Source organism: Lithobates pipiens, unplaced genomic scaffold (assembly GCF_037356315.1).
Source record: "Lithobates pipiens isolate NorthernLeopardFrog02 unplaced genomic scaffold, aLitPip1_a1.2 Scaffold_8, whole genome shotgun sequence".
NCBI lineage: Eukaryota > Metazoa > Chordata > Amphibia > Anura > Ranidae > Lithobates > Lithobates pipiens.
The window spans coordinates 390,515,401-390,537,172 of NW_027507903.1; the positions used below are offsets into that span (position 1 = coordinate 390,515,401).

General features: G+C 41.9%; 1 protein-coding gene across 2 annotated transcripts in view; it reads left to right on the top strand.

The window, feature by feature from the left end:
* The window catches only part of SEC24A (SEC24 homolog A, COPII component), a 209,413-nt gene that overhangs the window by 25,603 nt on the left and 162,038 nt on the right, over positions 1-21,772 (top strand). The window contains exons 2-3 of one of the 2 annotated variants that reach the window (XM_077473942.1): positions 6,923-7,417; positions 16,548-16,709. In XM_077473942.1, coding sequence (XP_077330068.1) covers positions 6,923-7,417; positions 16,548-16,709 — 657 coding nt within the window. The remainder of the gene's footprint in view (positions 1-6,922; positions 7,418-16,547; positions 16,710-21,772) is intronic. The other variant, XM_077473943.1, reaches the window with a different exon arrangement.

Consider the following 21,772-nt stretch of genomic DNA (forward strand, 5'->3'; position numbering starts at 1 on the left):
TAAATAAAAAAAATTGGGCTAACTTTACTGTTGTCTTATTTTTTTTTTTTTTTTATTCAATTATTTTTCCCCAAAAAAACCACCATTTTCCTCTCTAGGGTGTTAGAATAAAAAAAATATAGTTTTTTTTTTTATTCTATGTACACACACACACACACACACACACACACACACACACACACACACACACACACACACACACGTGTTTTTTAGGGGTTCTAAGTAAAGGGAAGGAGATGGCTGGCAGACAGGGCAAGCTCCATTAGCATTGTTGGTTGTAATTCCAACGGCCACCACAAGAGGGCGCCAGATTCCAGAAGGTACCATAGGATCACAGAAGGCCTCAAAGCCGGGGGCTCAATTACCGGCGGCGATGCCCGACGTGATCACGCCGGGGGGTCCACGGAGACAGGATACCCCCAGCTGTGCTGCGCCAGGTCGCTAATTCTAGTTGCAAATGCGACCTGGTGCCCGGGTTTTGTCGAGCCCTGGGGTAACTAATATTTGTGCATTAGATGTTTACCAAATTCATACTGTTGTGGTGCTTTACTACACACACATTGTTGTGTTATGGCGAGGTAGGCAACCCGCGGCACGCAAAGCCTCTCTTGCCAGCACGCTACTCCCTCCCCTTCAGCAGAGCAGCACAGGGAAGTGTTGGTGAGACACTAATGCAAACATTGTTTCTCTAACTTTGCTGTAGCGGCAATTGTCAGCTTTTGTGATGGGGAAGCGATTGGGTGCAGTTCTGGGGGGGGGGGGGGGTGTTTCCAGGAGGAGGACTGTCTTTGGCCACTGCTAAAGCCAATCACAGTCCTGCTAGCCCCGTCCACCATCTAGAGGAAGGTGACTCACTTGTCACTACCAATCTCAGAAAGAAGGGATTTCACTGTGATTGAGAAACCGCAATCGGGTGACAGTTTGTAGAATTACTGTTGAGCTTCTGGGAACTTTAAAAATATTACTGAACCCCTGGACTCTGTGTCCCTTTAACCACTTAATCCTTGGACCATTTTTCTGGCCAAAGACCAGATCACTTTTTGCGATTCGGCACTGCGTTGCTTTAACTGACAATTGCGCGGTCATGTGATGTGGCTCCCAAACAAAATTGACGTTTTTTTTTTTTTTTTCTCTCTCACAAGTAGAGCTTTCTTTCGTGGTATTTCAACGCTGCGGTTTTTATTTTTTTGCGCTATAAACAAAAATAGAGCGACAATTTTGAAAAAAACGCATTATTTTTTACTTTTTGCTATAATGAATATACCCAAAAAAAAAAAAAAAAAATATATATATATATATATATATATATATATATATATATATATATATATATATATATATATATATATATATATATAAAAACTTTCCCCCCCTCAGTTTAGGCCGATACGTATTCTTGTTTTTGGTAAAAAAATAAATAAAAGCTGGAAGCGTTTGGTTTGCGCAAAAGTTCTAGCATCTACAAAATAGGGGGTTTATGACATTTTTAGTAATTTTTTATTTTTTCTTACTAAGAGTTGTGGCCATCTGCAATTATTTTATTTTTTTTGGGACCATTGTCATTATTACAGGGATCAGTGCTATAAAATTACACTGATTACTGTAAAAATTACACTGGCAGTGAAGGGATTACCCACCTAGGGGGCTAGGGAGAGGGGTCAAGTGTGTCCTGGGGAGTGATTCTGTTGGGGGGCTTGGCTAGGAATGACACTTAACTGATCATAGCTCCCGATCACAGGGAGCTATGATCAGTGTCACTAGGCAGAATGGGGAGATGCTTGTTTACGTTGTCATCTCCCCGTTCTTCAGCTCCATGAGACGATCGTGGGTATACGTGGACCCGGTATATCACGGATCGTGGTAAATGGTCGCTGACAGCGTTAAATTACGGAGCGATCACTTGTAAACAAATGGGCGCCGTGTCTGGTTCCTCTCTTTACCGATCGTTAGAGTGTGAGCAGAGAGGGGAGGATCTGTAGTGCCCACAGCACTGACAATTCCAGCCTCATCCATCCATCCTCCAATACTCCTCCATCCACCCTCCAGCCATACCCGGTCATCCCATCCATACTCAGCCATCCCCATCCACGGCTCATCCATGCCACATCAGTTCTCATCCATGCCACTACAATGTCTCACAAAAGTGTAATAGTAAGTCAAATTTAGATTTGAAATTGATTCCCCTAGATCACCTGACGGTGCTCCCTGCATGTTGGGCTTCTCTGTGGCAAGGCTGTGTAAAAGTTTCCCACATGTGGTATCACAATACCTGGGAGGAGTAGGAAAATCAATTTTGGGGTGTAATTTTTGATATGTACATGCGATGTGTTAGAGCTATTGTATAAATGGACAACTTTGTGAGAAATTTAGTATTTTCAATTTCTTTACAAAAACTAGTAGAAAAAAATGACATGTTCAAAAGATTCATTATGCCTCATAAATTATGTTGGCGTGTTTTCTTTCCGAAATGGGGTCATTTTTTTGGCGTTTCCATAGCCCTGGTGCTCCCAGGGTATTCAAAAGTGCAAGAGATAGTCAGGAAATTACATGTGTAATTTCTGCTCCTAAAACGCCTCATGGTGCTCCCTGCATGTGCTATGAGTGAGAAAAGACCTGCTAATATAACAATTTTGTGAAAAGAAAAAACAAATCCTTTATTTCTGAAAAGAATTGTGTGAAAAAAATTACAGCTTTAAAAAACTCACCATGCCTCTTACTAAATTCATTGGAATGTTTATTTTCCAAAAAGGGGTAATTTGGGGGGTATTTGTACTAGGGATGCACCAAATGGGTTTTTTGGTGCCGGAACCGATACCGAAAATAAATCTTCCTTGATCCCGAAAACCGATACCGAAATTGACTATTTTTAAAAAATATTTTTATACAGGAGATGGTCAGAGACTGCAGGCATGCTACAGGAGATCAATGCAGCCTACCAGTGCCCGCCATGTAGCCTGCCTGTGCCTCACCAGTGCATATAAACACGCACGACGGTCTTTTTTTTTTTTTTTTTTTTTTTTTTAATTGGCAGCTGCAGCTCTGTACATTAATCTCCATGCTGGGTACTGCACTCTAGGGGGAGACAGAGAGCACAGCGCACACACTGCTGCTAGACACCTCTCCTTTACTTTCACAGTAAACAGCGCGCCCAGCTCCTGCACAGCAGATTTACACATTGGCTGAGGAGACATATGCAGCCACCGCTGTGAAGAGGGGGACTTTAGAGCGAGACCCCACAGGCTGACTGCAGCATGGGTGAGGAGGGAGGGGAGGAGGAGAGCTAAAGACAGAATGACTCCACCGTGATGGGCGCCACCAGGGGCGGGGCCAAGCCCAGCAAGCCCCGTCCCATTTTTGGCACCAGTATCGGCTGAAATTCTCTTTAGGCCGATATGTTTCCGCGGCCGAAATTTCGGTACTTCCCTAATTTGTACTTTCCTGGCTTGTTAGGGTCACAGGTAATGTCTGGCTTTGCGCAAGCGTGAATCGGCACTAAAACATGCTTGTTCTGTGGAGGTAAAGTGTCCTCCCCATTTTTCTGTTTTCAGGCCAGCTAGGAATACAGATAGTATTTTCTCAGATTTGTTTGAAAATGACTGTAGCAAGGCTGGAGTGATTCTGGCACACTTCCAACAGTTTTCAACTTTGCTCTCTGAAGAAAACTGTAGCTGCCACATGTACAGTCCTGGCTATGTGGAAGCTTAAAGCTGAAAGCTGAACTTGTCATTTTTTCAGCTTTCCATATATTAAATCTTCTGCCCTTTTGTTTTAACTTTGGATAGTAAATATTTTTTTTTCTGCCAGTAAATGCCTTATACAGCCCATATCTCTTGCGCTCCCTCTCGCTTCAGCTGCCCACAGTAAAATTGGTTGCAGCCAGACTCAGTTTAGGGAAATTTCTGCAGATTTCTGCAGCATATTTGGCAAGTATAGAATCGCAGTATATATAAAATAATATACAGAATGACAAATATATTTTTTATTACAAATTATGTGAGCAGACTGCAGTTACTCTTTTTAAATGCTTAGATCCTATACAGTAGTTTAGTGTTTGCAAATATACACTTTTGTTAACTGCTTTCTCATTATCTTTTCACATGGTAAGCTCAATGAACACACTTTAACCACTTAACAACCGGCCCATAGCCGAATGACGGCTACAGGGCGGTTGTTTAACTCTGGGAGGCCGTCATATGATGTCCTCCCAGAATTCCGCTCTCGTGCGCCCCCCCTGGGGCATCACGGATCACGGTAAACAGCCGCTCATCACGGCCGTTTACCACGTGATCGCTCCGTCAAATGACGGAGTGATCACTTGTAAACAAACCAGCGTCATGTTATGACGCCGGTCCCCCCCCCCCCCCCTCTGTACCCATCGGTACAGCGGAGGGGGAAGAGATCGGTGTCAGCAGCGATGTGGGCTGCATCTGCAGTGCCCACATCGCTGCTCACCGAAAATTAACCGCTCAATTCCCTGCCGGCACTCTGCAGCACTCTGCAGCACTCTGCAGCACTCTGCAGCACTCTGCAGCACTCTGCAGCACTCTGCAGCACTCTGCAGCACTCTGCAGCACTCTGCGATACCCAGCCATAGACATCCCCCCCCCTCCCGCCGCCCTCCGGTGCTTCTACCGTCTCGCCAATACGATCAAAGCCAGAATTTTTTTTATTTTTTTTCAGGCTTCCCAGCTTAGAGGTGAGATGTGGGGTCTTATTGACCCCATATCTCACTGTAAAGAGGACCTGTCATGTAATATTCCTATTACAAGGGATGTTTACATTCCTTGTAATAGGAATAAAAGTGATCAAAAAATGTATTTTTGGGGAAAAAAAATGTCAAACTAAAATAAAGTAAAATAAAAAAAAAAAAAAAACATTTTTTTGTTCAAAGCGCCCCTTTCCCCATGTGCTCGCATGCAGAAGCGAACGCATACGTAAGTCCCGCCCACATATGTAAACGGTGTTCAAACCACACATGTGAGGTATCGCTGCGAACGTTAGAGCGAGAGCAATAATTTTAGCCCTAGACCTCCTCTGTAACTCAAAACATATAACCAGTAAAAAAAATTAAATCGTCGCCTTTGGGGATTTTTAAGTAGCGACGTTTGGCGCCATTCCACAAGCGTGTGCAATTTTGAAGAGTGACATGTTGGGTATCTATTTACTCGGCATAACTTCATCTTTCACATTATGCAAAAATTGGGCTAACTTTACTGTGTTTGTTTTTTTTTTGTTTTTTTCCCAAAAAAAGCATTCGAAAAATTGCTGCGCAAATACCGTGCGAGATAAAAAGTTGCAACGACCACCATTGTATTCTCCAGGGTGTTTGCTAAAAAAACATATATAATGTTTTGGGATTCTATGTAATTTTCTAGCAAATGATGATTTTTACATGTAGGAAAGAAATGTTAGAATTGTCCTGGGTGCTCCAGAACGCCTGATGGCGCTCCCTGCATGTTAGGCCTCTGTATGTGGCCACACTGTGTAAAAGTCTCACACGTGGTATCGCCGTACTCGGGAGTAATTTTCCCTAGGTGTGTTCTAACTGTAGGGGGATGGGACTGACTAGGGGAAGAGAGAGATTGGTGTTCATACTTGGTGGATGAGGAGAGAGTCCATTGTAAGTTCACCTTACAGATTTTTTTTTTTTTTACTGTCAAGAGGAAATTTCCCTTTTAACTGTACAAATGGCAAAAAGACAAAGTCTGAACAGGTAGGTAGGCCTCATGACAACTGAGAATTTGTTTGTTCCTGGGGGCAGAGAGAGCGCACATATGAGAAGTTTTCTTTAGCTCTGTGTAAAGAAAAAATGTTTTCAGTGGCCTGACGCTCGCATAGTACATGCAACATCCAGGTTGAGCACCAGGATATAAAGGGTGTAAAATTGGGTGAATCGGTAATTAAAAAGTATCCTTGTAGATTTGCCATCATATGTTATTTATTCTGCAATCTGTGTCTTCTAAAACTAGTAAAATATGTGTGGACTCCAAGAGATAATGTTGCCTCAACACAGAGCATTAGTTAGGCAGGCCATAGATTGATCAACCCCTGGCTGCAGGAAAGAAATTTGCACAATCAACTTGGTACACTCAGACTGCCCATACACAATTCGAATCTCACACCATTCCTGCTAAACCGGTCAAGAGCTGAACTGTCTGTGACCGGCCTTAGAGCTCACCTTTACCTTAATGGGAGACTTAAAGTGGTTGTAAACCCTTACAAACCACTTTGACCTACAGGTAAGCCTAGATTAAGGCTTACCTGTAGGTCCAAGCAATATCTCCTAAACCTATATGGTTTAGGAGATATTTGCCCGAAAACGGGCACCGCTGTCTACGGCGCATGCGCCGTAGACAGCAGCGCGCAGGCGCACTGAACACGGCAGTTCCAAAAATGGAGCTGCCGCATTTGTCGACTCCCGTGCGCGGGAGTGACGTCATCGCGGCTTCGCCGAATGACAGCGGCGGAGCTGCGAGGCGCCACCAGCAAGATGGATGTGGCGGACTACAGGGGACAGCGCGACTTCGCTGGCTCCTGTGCAGGTAAGTGACACATAATGGGCTACTATGCGATGCATAGTAGTCCATTATGCTTTACCTTTGCAGGGAAAAAAAGAGGAAGTAAACTCATCAGGGTTTACTTCCTCTTTAAAGATGAGCTCTGGCATTAAATAACAAACCTATATACTAAATGAGATCTGGGCACAGAAAAGTTGAAATACAAGGTAATAAAGTGCTTCCAGAAGTGTGTGCTGTTAGGGTTTTTAGATTTGAATTTTTTAAATTAAATACAGGTTTACTTTAGGGCAGTATATGGTACAAAATGCTTTATGTTCATTTTTGGGCTTTGCTTGTGAGAACATGTTGAAAGCAAATATTTATGTTTGTTTTTTTTTTTTTTTTTTTTTCGCTTTCTTTTAAAGGTCCAGTTCAGAACCCTTTGATTTATCCACCAGCTGGACAGAGTTACAGTCCGGGACTTCCTGTCTCCTATCCGCAGCAGATGCCAGCGAAGGTGTCTCCACAAGCAGTTGCTGGATCATACAGTTATGGTGGTCCTCAGACTATTCCTCAGGCTGCTCCACTGCCAGGAAATTATCAGGGATCTGGACAAACTGTTAGACCACATTTGGGACCTTCCCCAGTGGCACCTCCCCCAAATAATGCATCTGCACCCAGAATGCCACCTCCACTTCAGAACTCGTTTGGATCTCCTGCGACTGTTGGCAGCAGTGTTTCACATGCAAGACAGTTGACACCGTCAAACTGGCAGTATTTTCCAACACCATTAAGTCATGCACCATCCACAACGGGACTGACCCCAGGGCCATTGTTGGGAAATTCAAAGCCTCCAACTACCCAGCAGTATGGGCCTCCCTTTGGAGGACCCCCTCTTCAAAACAGTTTTATGAGCCCAGGTAAAAATCATTTTGAACCTTTTCTCATTTTCATTAGATACCTGGAAATGATAAAAAAAAATTACTATCAGTAGTATGATTTTGTATTATTCCACAGCATTGTAAATATATTTTTTAAATTGTCTGTAACTTGGTCACTAGAAATCTTTCCAGCCAATAGCCAATGTGTGTGAGGAGCCCAATTTCAGATTGAGATGTGTCCTGCTCACGTCACTTAAGGTGCGTTTTTGTATCATTTGGCTGGGGCTGCACAGATCAGATTGGTGCTCTTGCAGTCACATGACTATATGGCCTTGGACCATTTTGCTGGCCAAAGACCAGACCACTTTTTGCAATTTGGCACTGCGTCGCTTTAACTGACAATTGCGCAGTCGTGGCTCCCAAACAAAAAAGTTTTTTTTTATTTTTTTATTTTTCCTCAGTTTAGGCCGATACATATTATACATATTTTTGGTAAAAAAAATTGCAATAAGCGTTTGGTTTGCGCAAAAGTTATAGCGTTTACAAAAAAGGGGGTCGTTTTTATGGTATATATATATATATATATATATATATATATATATATATATATATATATATATATATATATATATATATATATATATATAATAATCTATATCTCTATCTATCCTATCTAATCTATCTCTCTATCTATCCTATCTAATCTATCTCTCTATCTATCCTATCTAATCTATCTATATCTAATAATTTTTTTTTTTTTACTAGTAATGGCGGCTATCAATGATTTTTATCGTGACGGCAACATTATGGGGGACACATTGGACATTTTTGGGACCTTTGCTGTATAAAATGACAATCAGTGCTATACAAATGCACTAATTCCTGTGTAAATGACAGTGAAGGGGTTAACCACTAGGTGGCAGTGTAGGGGTTAAGTCTGTCCTGGGGCATGTTTCTAACTGTGGGGGGGGCTTGTGGCTGTGTGTGACACCTCACTGATCTCTGCACCCGATGACAGAGATCAGTGACCCTGTCACCAGGCAGAACGGCAAGATGCTTGTTTACATTAGCATCTCCCTGTTCTTCCTCTCCGTGAGACGATCGCGGGGATCGAGTCTGCGGGACCCGCAATCCTTCTCATGGAGGTCCCTCACGCCTCACGCGCCACCGCTGGGGTGCACGTAATGGCATGGCAGCAAATTTAAAGGGACGTACAGGTATGGCCATTTGCCTGTCCGTGCCATTATGCTGACGTACATCGGCGTGCTCCAGTCAGCATAAAAGAGGGTGACAATGCAGAAGACTGTTAGCCAACACTGTGTTGCCACCCTGATTAAGGGAGTAATAGGCACAGTCAGGATCACAAGGTATTTATTTTTTACCGATCTATTTTTGAAACGGATATGTCCACCATGCATAGGCAAAAATGTAAAGCTATTTCTCTTTCCTTCATTGACTGACACAGCTGCTTTTTAATTCTTGACCTTAGGGTTTTATTTATTAAAATGCTTAACCTACGCAGTCTTACCCGAAGGCCTCGATGCGCAAGAACAAAAGAACATTGACATTAAGGCTAGGTTCACATTGCTGCGATGCGGGAACGCCGCGAATCCGCTGCGTTTTCCCGCATCGCATACCTCCCGCCGGCAGTTCACACTGCCCTATGCGGGCGGCTGGGGGTGTCAATGTTATGTTAATGACACCCCCAGATCCGTCGGCATATCGCAGTGCGATCTGCCGACTCGCACAGGAATCGGATCGCATGGTGTGAACCCCCATGCGATCCGATTCCGTTGCGGACCCAAAAAAGGGTCCCGTGCGAGTTTGCTGCGGGACCGCTGCGAGTTCAGCCATACTATCTGTATGGCTGAACTCGCAGCGCTACGGAGATCGGATGTGATTTGCTGTGCGAATCACATCCGGTTCTCCCCCCGCAGCGGTGTGAACCCAGCCTAAAAGACTTTAAGAAAACCAACAAACCAGCATAACAAGATACAGAATAAAAGCCATGGAGTCTGTCCATCACACCCCAATTAAAAATTAGGTGACTCCAAAAGCTTGTACAAAAAGTATGATTTTCAATTTCTTTCAAAATTTCAAAAAGTCATTCTCAAGTCTGTTTCAGAGGCATGGAGTTCCAAAATAAAGCTCCTTGTACTTTATTCGTTCTTCCACCATATGTTTTCTTTCTAAATTTTGGAATCTTCAGTATGGCCAAGTTTGCCAATCTCAAGGATCGGGTAGGCACATACTTGACAAATTTTTCCTTCAGATATTCTAGGCCACGTCCATGCAGTACCTTATGGACAATACATCCAGATTTAAACATAACCCGTTCTTTCACGGGCAGCCAATGCAGGGCTCTAAGGGATGGAGTGATGTGGTCACGGCAACCAACACCTGTCGGTAACCTTGCTGCGGCGTTCTGAATCAACTGGAGCTTGTAAATGGTACAAGCAGGCAAACCCAAATACAGGGCATTACAGTAGTCCAATTGACTGCTGATAATGGCATTGACTAGGGATGCACCGAAATTTCAGCAGCTAAAACATATCGGCTGAAAATGCCCTTTTCAGCAGTTTGCCGAAAGGAAAAAACGTCTTATAATTGAGCCGAAAATTGGGCGGGGCCTGGGTAGGGGCGGAGTCCCTGGTGCCGCCCATCATGGGGGGGTGTATAGCACAAGAGAGCCGCGTCTGCCGCCTGGTTGAATAGAGTGCCAGGAACATCACAGCTTTAATTTCAATAGCTGTGTGTTCTCCGTCACGCGCTGTCACATACAGTCCACCACCCCCCTTGTCCGGGCACTTTGATAGACGGATCACCCGTCCAATCCATTCCCAAAGAATGACAAAGCAGTGGTAGTTGGAACAATCATTAATTCACGACTGGACTACGCAAACTCGCTTTACAAAGGATTACCACAATATCAACTTGCGCGATTACAACTGATCCAAAACACTGCGGCAAGGCTGATAAGAAAAAAACCCTGGGAATCCACCTCTCCTTCGCTGAGGAGCTTACATTGGCTAACCGTAAAAAATTGGATCACGTTCAAGACCCTTTGCCTCACCTATAAATGCGTGCATAGAGAAGCTCCGCAATGCCTAATGGAGAAAATAAATCATTACACACCAAACCGCAGTCTTCGATCAGCCAACAAAAACCTCCTCCTCGTGCCCAAAGCCCGGTATAAATCCAAGGGGGATCGGAGATTCGCTATCCAAGGTCCTCGGCTATAAAAATGCTCTACCAATCAACATCCGCCTGGAAGAAAATCACCTGGCTTTTAGGCAATAACCTCACCGCAGCTTGAAAAGTCTGTAGCTTGTCTGAAGGGAGAAAAACCTCTCGCTCCTGGAGGAGTCCAACGCTAAGCCGAGGTACCGTATCGGTGCTGTTTCGGTTTTCGGCTAGAGGTCGACCGATATGGGTTTTTCTCTGGCCGATGCCTATATTTAGAAATCATAGCAGCCGATATATGATGCCGATTTTTATTTATTTATTTTTTTGGGCCGATATGTTAGGCCGATTTTTTTATTTATTTATTTTTTTCCCTTTTTTATTATTATTATTATTATTTTTATTTTTTTTAATCCCCCTTGATCTAACACACCTTTCCCACTGGGGCATTTTTCAGGCGCTTTTGGGCTAAAAATAGCGCCTGTAAAGTGCCTGCAAAATGGCTCCCCTGCAGTCTGTGTGAAAGACAGGGTGCTTTCACACTGAGGCGATGCGCTGGCAGGATCTTAAAAAAAAAAAAAAGTCCTGCAAGCAGCACGTTTGGAGTGGTGTATACCGCTCCTCCACCACTCCTGCCCATTGATATGAATGGGCACCACTGCGATTTGGCAGCAGTGCTTCATGGGCGCATTTAACCTCTTCCTTGGCCGCTAGCTGGGTTGTATGTGCCCCACTAGCAGCCAAATAGCACCGCTAAAATGATGGTAAAGAGCCGCTAAAACTTGCGTTGCGTGATGCAGAAAATTTCTTACATTTAAACATTTATTAAACAAAACAAACCTCCAATCAGTTTACTTGTATGTATGATTTAGATAAAAAAAAAAATAAAAAAAAAAAAACCTATATATTAAATAAAAACAGTTAGTCAAAACTTTTGGACGAAAAAAAAAATGGGCTAACTTTACTGTTTTTATTTTATTCTTATTTTTTAAATAGTGTATTTTTTTTCCCCAAAAAATGCATTTGAAAGACCTCTGTGCAAATGCCGTGTGACATAAAATATTGCAACAACCGCTATTTTATTCCCTAGGATCTCTGCTAAAAAAATATATTTATAATTTTTGGGGAGTCTAAGTGATTTTCTGGCAGAAAATACAGGATTTTTACTTGTAAGCAACAAGTGTCAGAAAAGATTTAGTCTTTAAATGGTTAACCTGAGAACTTCTACACGCAGAGATGACTTCATTCATTGAAGTGTAAACATTGTATCTTTCTGTTCTTTTCTTGGCAGCCTGCCCAGAGAGGAGGAAAGTGTTTCTATGATGACTCAGGCAACTTACACTGACTTCTATTACAGAAGTCATTTCAAAGTCCCGCTGTAGTTCTAAATCGGCTTTTTATCAGCACAATCGGCTGATGCCGATTTTATTTAAAAAAACGGCAAATATCGGTCGACCTCTATTTTCGGCCTAGTGTATTTTTCATTTTCGGGATCGGTTTCGGCATCAAAAAACCCATTCAGTGCACCCCTAGTTGGCGGATGTCATAACATGTAGGTACCATGTCATTTGATGGCTTGACAGTTCAATTTCTAGCAGACACAATTGTGACCATATCATTCATGGTATGCCTTCAATGTAACTGTTTTTTGGAAATGGTTCTATCAATGGGTTCAGTTTCCGTTTTTAACCTCCTTTTGAACCAGAGCAGTTTGCCCAGTCTTCTTTAACCACTTCCCACCCGGCCAATGCATATATACGGCCGGGTGGGAGCCGTCTACTCCTGATAGGACGTTCAGGAACGTCCTTCAGGAGCAGCGGGATCGCGCGCGTGCCCCGCGCAGCGGCGCGATCCCGATGTGCTCGTGTCACCTGGACACGGCACATCTCAGATCGGCAGGAGGGCTCTGTGATTGGCCCTCCTGATCACATGATGGCCGTGTCCAATCACGGCCGTCATGTGATGTAAACAAACAGCCGGTTGCTAGGCAATCGGCTCTCCTCTCCTCACACGGAAGTCACCGCTGAGGAGAGGAGAGCAGAACGCTGCAGCCGGCTGATGATCAGTGAGTATGGGCTGCTTTTTACAGCTTTTTACTCACTGATCATCAGTGTAGTGTAAACACACAACACACCACACAGTACAAACACAGTCCCCACACATGTCCCCAAAACACACGTCCCCAAAACATACATGTCCCCAAATAATAAAAACACATGTCCCTAATAATATGTCCCCCACATATGTCCCACTAAAATCACATGTCCCAATGATTATCTGCACACATATGTACGTGATCACCTGCACACATGTACATGATCATTTGCGTACATATGTCCGTGATCACACAAACCAATTATACACTTAACGGAATTTTTTTTACCAAAAACATGTAGCAGAATACATTTTGGCTTAAATTTATGACAAAATTTGATTTTATTGGATTTCTTTTCAAATAGAAAAAAGAAAATATTGTTTTTTTTCCAAATTTCCGCTCTTTTTGCGCTTATATCGCAAAAAAAAAAAACGGAGTCGTGAATAAATAACACCAAAATAAAGCTCTATTTGTGCGAACAAAATGATAACAATTTCATTTGGGTACAGTGTAGCATGACCGTGCAATTGTCACTGAAAGCGCTAGAGCGCTAAAAGCTGAAAATTGGGCTGGGAAGGAAGGGGGTGAAAGTGCCCTGTATTGTAGTGGTTAATATGCTGGTGTGCAGAGAAGAGAGCTATAATTACAAACAATATTTTAGGGATACGTTTTTCTGTTATTTCAGTGAGTTGTACATCTAATCAGTAGTGATCGGTTTAATGTAAAATTTATTGAAATATCTGCTACAAAAGTACACAACGTTTTGTGCAAGTAGATTACACTTGGACTCCTTTCACACTGTGGCACTTTACAGGTGCTATGGCACTAAAAATAGCACCTGTAAAGCGCCTCTTTTTTCACTCCAATGTGAAAGCCCAAGGGCTCTCACACTGGAGCGGTGCGCTTGCAGGACACTCGAAGTCCTGCAAGCAGCATCTTTGAGGCGCCGATCCTAAATCGCCCCTGCTAGCGGCCAAAAAGCACAGCAAAAACAAATGTAAAGCGCTAAAAATAACAGCAATGTACCGCCAATGCTGCTCAGTGTGAAAGTGCCCTTATGTGGTGTTCTTGGTACTGGGTAACTGCTAATGCTCTTTCCATGCTGTCCTTGAGTGGGAAGGGTCATAGACAGGAAATAACCTTTTTTTTTTTATTTTTTTATTTTTTTTTCTCTCCGTGAAAGAGGTTTTTATTAACCACTTAACCGGCTGAATGACGGCTACAGGGCGGTTGTTTAACTCTGGGAGGCCGTCATTTGGCGTCCTCCCAGAATTCCGCTCTCGCACCCCCCTGGGGAGCGCACTCAAGAGCATCCGTGACCGCCGGGTCCAGAGGACCCGGCGCATCACGGCTCATCGCGGCCGTTTACCACGTGATCGCTCTGTCAAATGCAGTGCCCACATCGCTGCTCACCGAAATTTAACCCCTCAATTCCCTGCCGTTACTCTGCAATACTCTGCAATACCTGCCAATACTCTGCAATACCCTGCCATAAATTGCCATACTCGGAGATACCCAGCCATAGACATTTACCCCCCCGCCGCCCTCCGATGCTTCTACCGACTCGCCAATACGATCAAAGCCAGAATCTTTCTTTTATTTTTTTTTATTTCAGGCTTTCCAGCCTAGAGGTGAGATGTGGGGTCTTATTGAACCCATATCTCACTGTAAAGAGGACCTGTCATGCCATATTCCTATTACAATGGATGTTTACATTCCTTGTAATAGGAATAAAAGTGATCAAAAAATGTATTTTTGGGGAAAAAAATTTCAAACTAAAATGAACAATAAATTTTTTTTTTTTTTTTTAAAGCGCCCCTGTCCCCATGTGCTCGCATGCAGAAGCGAACGCATACGTAAATCCCGCCCACATATGAAAACTGTGTTCAAACCACACGTGAGGTATCGCTGTGAACGTTAGAGCGAGAGCAATAATTCTAGCCCTAGACCTCCTCTGTAACTCAAAACGTATAACCAGTAAAAAAACAATTTAAAGCGTTGCCTATGGAGATTTTTAAATAGCGACATTTGGCGCCATTCCACGAGCGTGTGCAATTTTGAAGAGTGACATGGGTATCTATTTACTCAGCATAACTTAATCTTTCACATTATCCAAAATTTGGGATAACTTTACTGTGTGGGGTTGTGTGTTTTGTGCTAAAAAAAAAAAAAAAAAAAAAAACGTATTTTTTTTTTTCCCCCCCCCCAAAAAAAAGCATTTGAAAAATTGCTGCACAAATACCGTGCGAGATAAAAAGTTGCAACGACCATCATTGTATTCTCCAGGGTGTTTGCTAAAAAAACATATATAATGTTTTGGGATTCTATGTAATTTTCTAGCAAATAAATGATGATTTTTTACATGTAGGAGAGAAATGTCAGAATTGTCCTGGGTGCTCCAGAACGCCTGATGGCGCTCCCTGCATGTTGGGCCTCTGTATGTGGCCACGCTGTGTAAGTCTCACACATGTGGTATCGCCGTACTCGGGAGTTTATAGCACAATGTGTTTTGGGGTGTAATTTGTGGTATGCATATGCTGTGTGTGAGAAATAAACTGATAATATAACAATTTTGTGAAAAAAAAAAAAAAGTTAAAAAAAATCTTGATTTTGCAAAGAATTGTGGGAAAAAATTACAACTTCAAAAAACTCATCATGCCTCTTACTAAATACATTGGAATGTCTTCTTTCCAAAAAGGGGTCATTTGGGGGGTATTTGTACTTTTCTGGCATTTTAGGGTCTCAAGAATTGAAATAGGCCGCCAGTACTTCAGGTGTGATCAATTTTCAGATATTGGGACCATAGCTTGTGGACTCTATAACTTTCACAAAGACCAAATAATATCCACCAATTTGTACTTATTTTTTATCAAAGATATATGTAGTAGTATAAATTTTGGCCAAAATTTATGAAGAAAAAATTACTAATCTGCTAAATTTTATAACAATTTTTTTACAGAATTTTCTGTATTTTTTTCTTTTATAGCACAAAAAATAAAAAACCGAGCGGTGATTAAATACCACCAAAAGAAAACTCTATTTGTGTAAAAAAAAAAAGACAAAAATTTCATATAGGTCCAGTGTTGCATGACTGAGTAATTGTCATTCAAAATGTGAGAGCACCGAAAGCTGAAAATTGGTCTGGTTATTAAGGGTGTTTAAGTGCCCAGTGGTTAAGGAAATAAAACACCAGGTACGAAAATAGTAAGAGCCAGTATTGGATTTTTCCTCTCCAGTATACCACCATTAAGCGCTTGTAATAACTCAGTTCAAACATCGTTGGTACGTTAGCGGGTAACGTACATTTTTTTTTTTTTTGAGGGGGAATCTAGCCCAAAGAAGTTACAAATAGAAGAGATGTTTTTCTGCTTATGTGAATTAAAGAGGAAGTAAACCCTGATGAGTTTACTTCCTCTTTCATTCCCTGCAAAGGTAAAGCATAATGGACTACTATGCATCGCATAGTAGTCCATTATGTGTCACTTACCTGACACAGGAGCCACCAAAGTCACCGCTGTCCCCTGTAGTCCGGAACATCCATCTTCTCGGTGGGTCTCGCTGCCCCGCCGCGTCATCCACGCGCGGCATATCACCGTTGACGGCGGCACGCTCAGTGCGCCAGCGCGCCGCTGTCTACAGCGCATGCACCATAGACAGCGGTGCCTGTCTTTCGCCAAATATCTCCTAAACCGTGTAGGTTTAGGAGATATGTCTTGGACCTACAGGTAAGCCTTAATCTAGGCTTGCTTGTAGGTCAGTGTGTTGTAAGAGTTTACAACCACTTTAAGTATTTCAGTATATTTGCAGCTTTTTATTAAACGCTTATGCGAATAATGTATTGGTTTGCATTGTAAATACTTAAACATCTGTTGTCCTGACCATGATTTTCAGGTCCTGCTCCACCACCAGTAAGCCAGTCTGAGCCAGTGCAGCCACATGTAGGGCCTCCTCCCACATCAGCTTCTTTGACAAGACCCTCTGTACCACCCACTGGTCCACCTATCAGCACTGCACCTGTGCCTCCTTTAATCAGTGCTCCACCGAGAGGAGATTGTAAGTGTGCCCATCTTCAAAGTATTTAAATTGCACCTGTGGATTTGTAGCAAACATTATGTTTAAACTTTTTTGCTTTTTTTTTTTTTTATGAACCTTTAACTTTTATATTTTAAGGATAATATTAAAGGGTAACCAATAGGACTGAAACAACTAATCGATTATGAAATTGATTGATTATTTCATAATCGATTAATCGGCCAGTAACATAATGGGGTTAAAAAAATAAAATAAATTAGCCCTTCATAGTACAAAAAAAGAGCAAATCTCTACTGTAAATACCACTTTCACAGTTCTACAGTTAAAAAAAAGAACCCCTTACAGTAGTGATTATCTGCTTTTTGTTGTACTATAAAGGGCTACTTTTTTATTTTTTATTTTTTTTTTTTAACCCCATTATGTTACTAAATGTCTTAGATCTGGTTCACATCTATGTGTTTTTTGGTGCTTTTTGCAAAAACTCACTACAGTTCATTTACATGGTTTCTTATGGGACACGTTCAGCTTTTTTCAGCCGCTGTGTATTTGGCAACGGTCAGGGACTTTGTTTTGCTTTTTTGGTTCAATGTACTTCAATGGAGAAGCTGCAGAAAAGCATGTAATGGGTTTTGCAGCAATTTGTGTTTTTTTTTTTTTTTTTTTTTTTTTTTATATCTGCCCAACAACAAATTGGGCAAAAAATAATTCAAAAACTCAAATCACAGCAAAATCACATGCGAAAAAACCAAAACGCACTGCAGAAACAGATCAAAAGCAAACTGCATACCGAGCCTTATGCTGGCCACATGGAACAATTTTCAGACGAAAAATCTTTTGTACGTTCGCTGAATGAAAGAATGTTTTTTAATTTTCACTTGTTTTTAACATTCCGTTTTTAAAATGAATGTAATTTCTGAACGAAAACCACATACACTGTCTGAAAATTCCTTTCACCAAGCAGTTTTCAGTTTCCAAATTTTCCTGTCACTGTGGTTATACTGTATAATAGTCTATACAGTATATCTCTTCTGTCTGTCTGTTCTCAGAGTGGATTAGAGATTTTGCTCTCTAACCATATAGTTGGTTATTTATATTTACCACTACATATAGCTATTTAAGAATAAATCGCTTTTTTTTTTTCTAATGTTGCGTATTAAAGGGGTTCTAAAGGTAAATATTTTTTCACCTTAATGCATTCTATGCATTAAAGCGGGGTTCCACCCTAAAGTGGAACCTCCGCTGATCGGAACCCCCCCCCCCCCACTCCGGTGTCACAATTGGCACCTTTCAAAGACAGGTATTTACACCCACTTCCGGGCATAGACTCCCACGGGAGTCTATGCCTCTTCCTGTCCCTGCATGCTGTCTGCTGGGACACACACACGGGTCCCAGAGACGGTGCGGACAATTCCTGTTGCGCTGCGCGACTCGAGCATGCGCAGTAGGGAACCGGGAAGTGAAGCCGCAGCACTTCACTTCCTGATTCCCTCACCTAGAATGGTGACGGCAGCAGCCGAGAGCCGAGCGATCGATCGGCCTCGGCTGCCGACATCGCTGGACCCTGGGACAGGTGAGTGTCCATTTATTAAAAGTCAGCAGCTGCAGTATTTGTAGCTGCTGGCTTTTAATATTTTTTTCCACAGTGCAATCCAAGCCTGAGTGCCCCCAGCCCCCCCGTTTTCACTTACCTGACCCCTCGAAAGTCCAGCGCTCGCCACCGACGTCCTCTTCGCTGCTTAGCCTGGCCGCTGATTAGGTAGAGTGGATGGATTGAAAGCACCGCTGCAACATAATCTATTAGTTGGCTAACTTATTGTTTTGATTAATCGGTTAATAACCTTAAAAAAAAAAAAAAAAAAAAAAACTATGGTGTATAATTTTAGTTAATATGTAAAGTTTAAAAAAGGCTATTTTTTTTCTTTAAATATCTCTATGCAGTGGTAAATATAAATAACCAACTATATTGTTAGGGAGCAAAATCTCTAATCCACTCTGAGAATAACTGACAGAAGAGAGATAGATAGATAGTATATCTCTCTATCTCTCTATCTCTTAGAGGTTGAATCTGCTAAAAAATCAGCAGACTCAGATTAATTTTATTTAAAGAAAAAAAAAAAAGACTGTTTTGTAGATTTTCAAACAGAACTGTAATATGCTGGCCATACAAAAACTATATCTTCAAAAAAATGTCATTTTAAGAACATTAGTTTGATTTTCTAATCGTTAGTGGGGTAAAATCGACATTTTATTTTTAACCACAGTGATGGGAAAATTTAGAAATAGAAATCTCCTTGGTCAAAGGAATTTTTTAGACAGTGTATATAGTTTCAGAAATAACATTCATTTTAAAATTGAAATGCTAAGTTAAATGCGAGTGAAATTTTCAAACAAAATTCTTTCATTTGGCAAATGTAAAGATTTTTCGTATGCATGTTTTTGTCTGAAAATTGATCCATGTGGCCAGCATAAGGCTTGGTACACACCTATGCAGTTTGCCTTTGATCTGTTTTTGCTGTGCATTTTGATTTTTGCGCATGTGATTTTGCTGTGAATCACTTTTTTTTGCTTTTTATTGGCCAATTTGCTGTTGGGCAGATTAAAAAACACAATTGGTGCAAAAACGCATTACGTGCTTTTCTTCAGCTTCTCCATTGAATTTTTTTGAACCAAAAAAGCACCGTTTTGTGTTGAAAAAAGTCCTTGAGCCTTTCCAAATATGCAGCGGCTGAAAAAGGCATAGATGTTAAAGTGTCCCATAGGGGCATAAACTGTAGTGGGCTTCTGAATAAAGCACAAAAAAACACATAGGTATGATCCAGGCCAAAGACGTTTAATAACATAATGGGGGGGGGGGGACTGAAATGAGGCCTTTATAGTACAAAAAGAGCAAATAATCACTACTGTAAGGTGTTCCATTTTTATTTTTACTGTGGAACAGTGAAAGTAATATCTACGGTAGCAATTATGTGTTCTTTTTGTACTATAAAGGGCTAATTTAAGTTTTTTATTTTTTTATTTTTTTTGCGCAGCAGCAGACTATCCGATTGCAAAACCTGTGTGTGAATATAAATTAGACTAAATATCAGTTGTGACATTTAAAAAAAAGATATATCTAGTTCTACCGTCTCTCTATTTTATGCATCCGCGCAGTTTTTTGGCTGTGTGAACAAATAAAAAATCTTTTTTATTTTTTTTAAATCAAATTTATAATTGCTATAATTGTTGCATAACAAATACAATGGATTGCTTGTACTAGATCTAATACTCTTTGATTGTGTGAAATGTGTATTGGGATGGCATTTTGCATTCTCCATCAGGGACAGGAATGACAGAGTAACAGTGCAGGAGCGAAGTAAGGAGACAGTTTATACCAGTGGTGCGAGGGCCACTTAAGTGATTTGGTAACCTGTCGCTGGCCACGGTGAACTATGGCGTTATACCACCGCCCAAACCGTAATTGTAAACAAACACTAAAGCCCCATACACACACACACTATTAGTTTTTCTGCTGAGTTTTTCCTTCAGGTTTACCAAAACCATGCAGTGCAAGGGCCTGCCTGATTGAATACAAATTGAAACTCCTAAGGTTTGACCTCATATTATATGGTTTTGGTAAATCTGAAGGAAAAACTCAGCAGAAAAACTGATAGTGTGTATGGGGCTTTAGGCCACTTTCACATGTGCGGACCGCTCAGATCCGCCTGTCCGCCAGTTTTCTAGGTGGATCTGAACGGGCGTGCCATGCAGGTCTATGGAGCGTCGGATGTCAGCGGAGACATGTCCGCTCCGCAAAATCCAGACGGGTGCAAACCCTATTTTTCATCCGTCTGGTGGATTGGATCAGGTGAAAACGGACAAGCGGTCCATAATCATCTTATCACCCCCCCCATAGTGGAGAGCGGAGCTCTGACAGGTCCATCCCTGCACAGAGTGCAGAGGCGGACTTGTCGTCCGCCGTCTCAACAGGGATCAATGGAGCGATTCCCGCTGAGCAAGCCGAGGAGTAAAAACAGATCCGTAGGTCTGAAAGGGGCCTTACTGTCTTGAGTTGTTTTGAGTAGGGCTTCACATCACGTGGAAGTTGGGATATACAAAGGAGATGTGCAGTCCAATTGTGACGTGACCAGATTCAGCCTAACCTCCCAGTTATGTTATTGTCGTCAAGTGTTGTGATAGAAGAATAGAAAAAAACCTTAAAGGATTACTTCACTTTTTATAAAAATGCCCTTAAAATGTCCCCTTCACTCCATGAATGGCAGCCATCTACCTTCAGCCCTATTGTTTAGTCTTTCACTTTAAAAACCCTTCCTGGTGCCGCACTGCTTTTTGTAGTAAAAAGTACTGGCTGTGTCGGTATGTGCACCTCTTGGGCTATTCGTTCCTATGGCTGCATTTCTCTGGATGGACTGGCTGCGGGTGGCCATGAGTACAGACAAGTCAAAGGAATTATTGTGCTGAGGAGCGTGCATGTCTGTACCTCGCTAAGGGCCAATTCACACTAGTCGCATTCTATAACACTCAGGTTTAGTGTGTAGACTGGTGTCGGCTTTGCAGTTTTCAGTCATCCCAGTATCCAGGCTCCATGCCAGAATGTAAACTGAACTGCGTGCAGCGCAGTGGACATTTTAAAGTAAGCTATAGATTCAATTCTCTCTCCTGCAATAATGAGTTGCAGGAAATAAAATCGCTTGCTTTCTTCCTTTTGCAAAAACAAATTTACATTATGGTAATTACTGCATTTACAAAGTTTTCAAGAATTTTGATACATGATATAGCTCATGCAAATGTCTCCTGTTGGTCATGTTCCTGAATCTTTCTCATCAGCTCAGGCTAGTTTAAAATAGCATCTATGTGCCTGTTTATAATAAGGGTACCTTTTTGGAGAGGTTGCAGGTTCTTGATTAGAATGTTTAATAAAATATTGATTTCTCTATCGTTCAATGACGGACACAGCAGCTCCTCTTGACCTTTGGGTTGTATCGCCCCTTTAGGAGAGGACTAGGCATAAAGTGTTAAAAACCACAACACTTGCACAGTACCGCCCAGGGGGCGGGCCTACTGGCTATAACCCATCACACTGCATC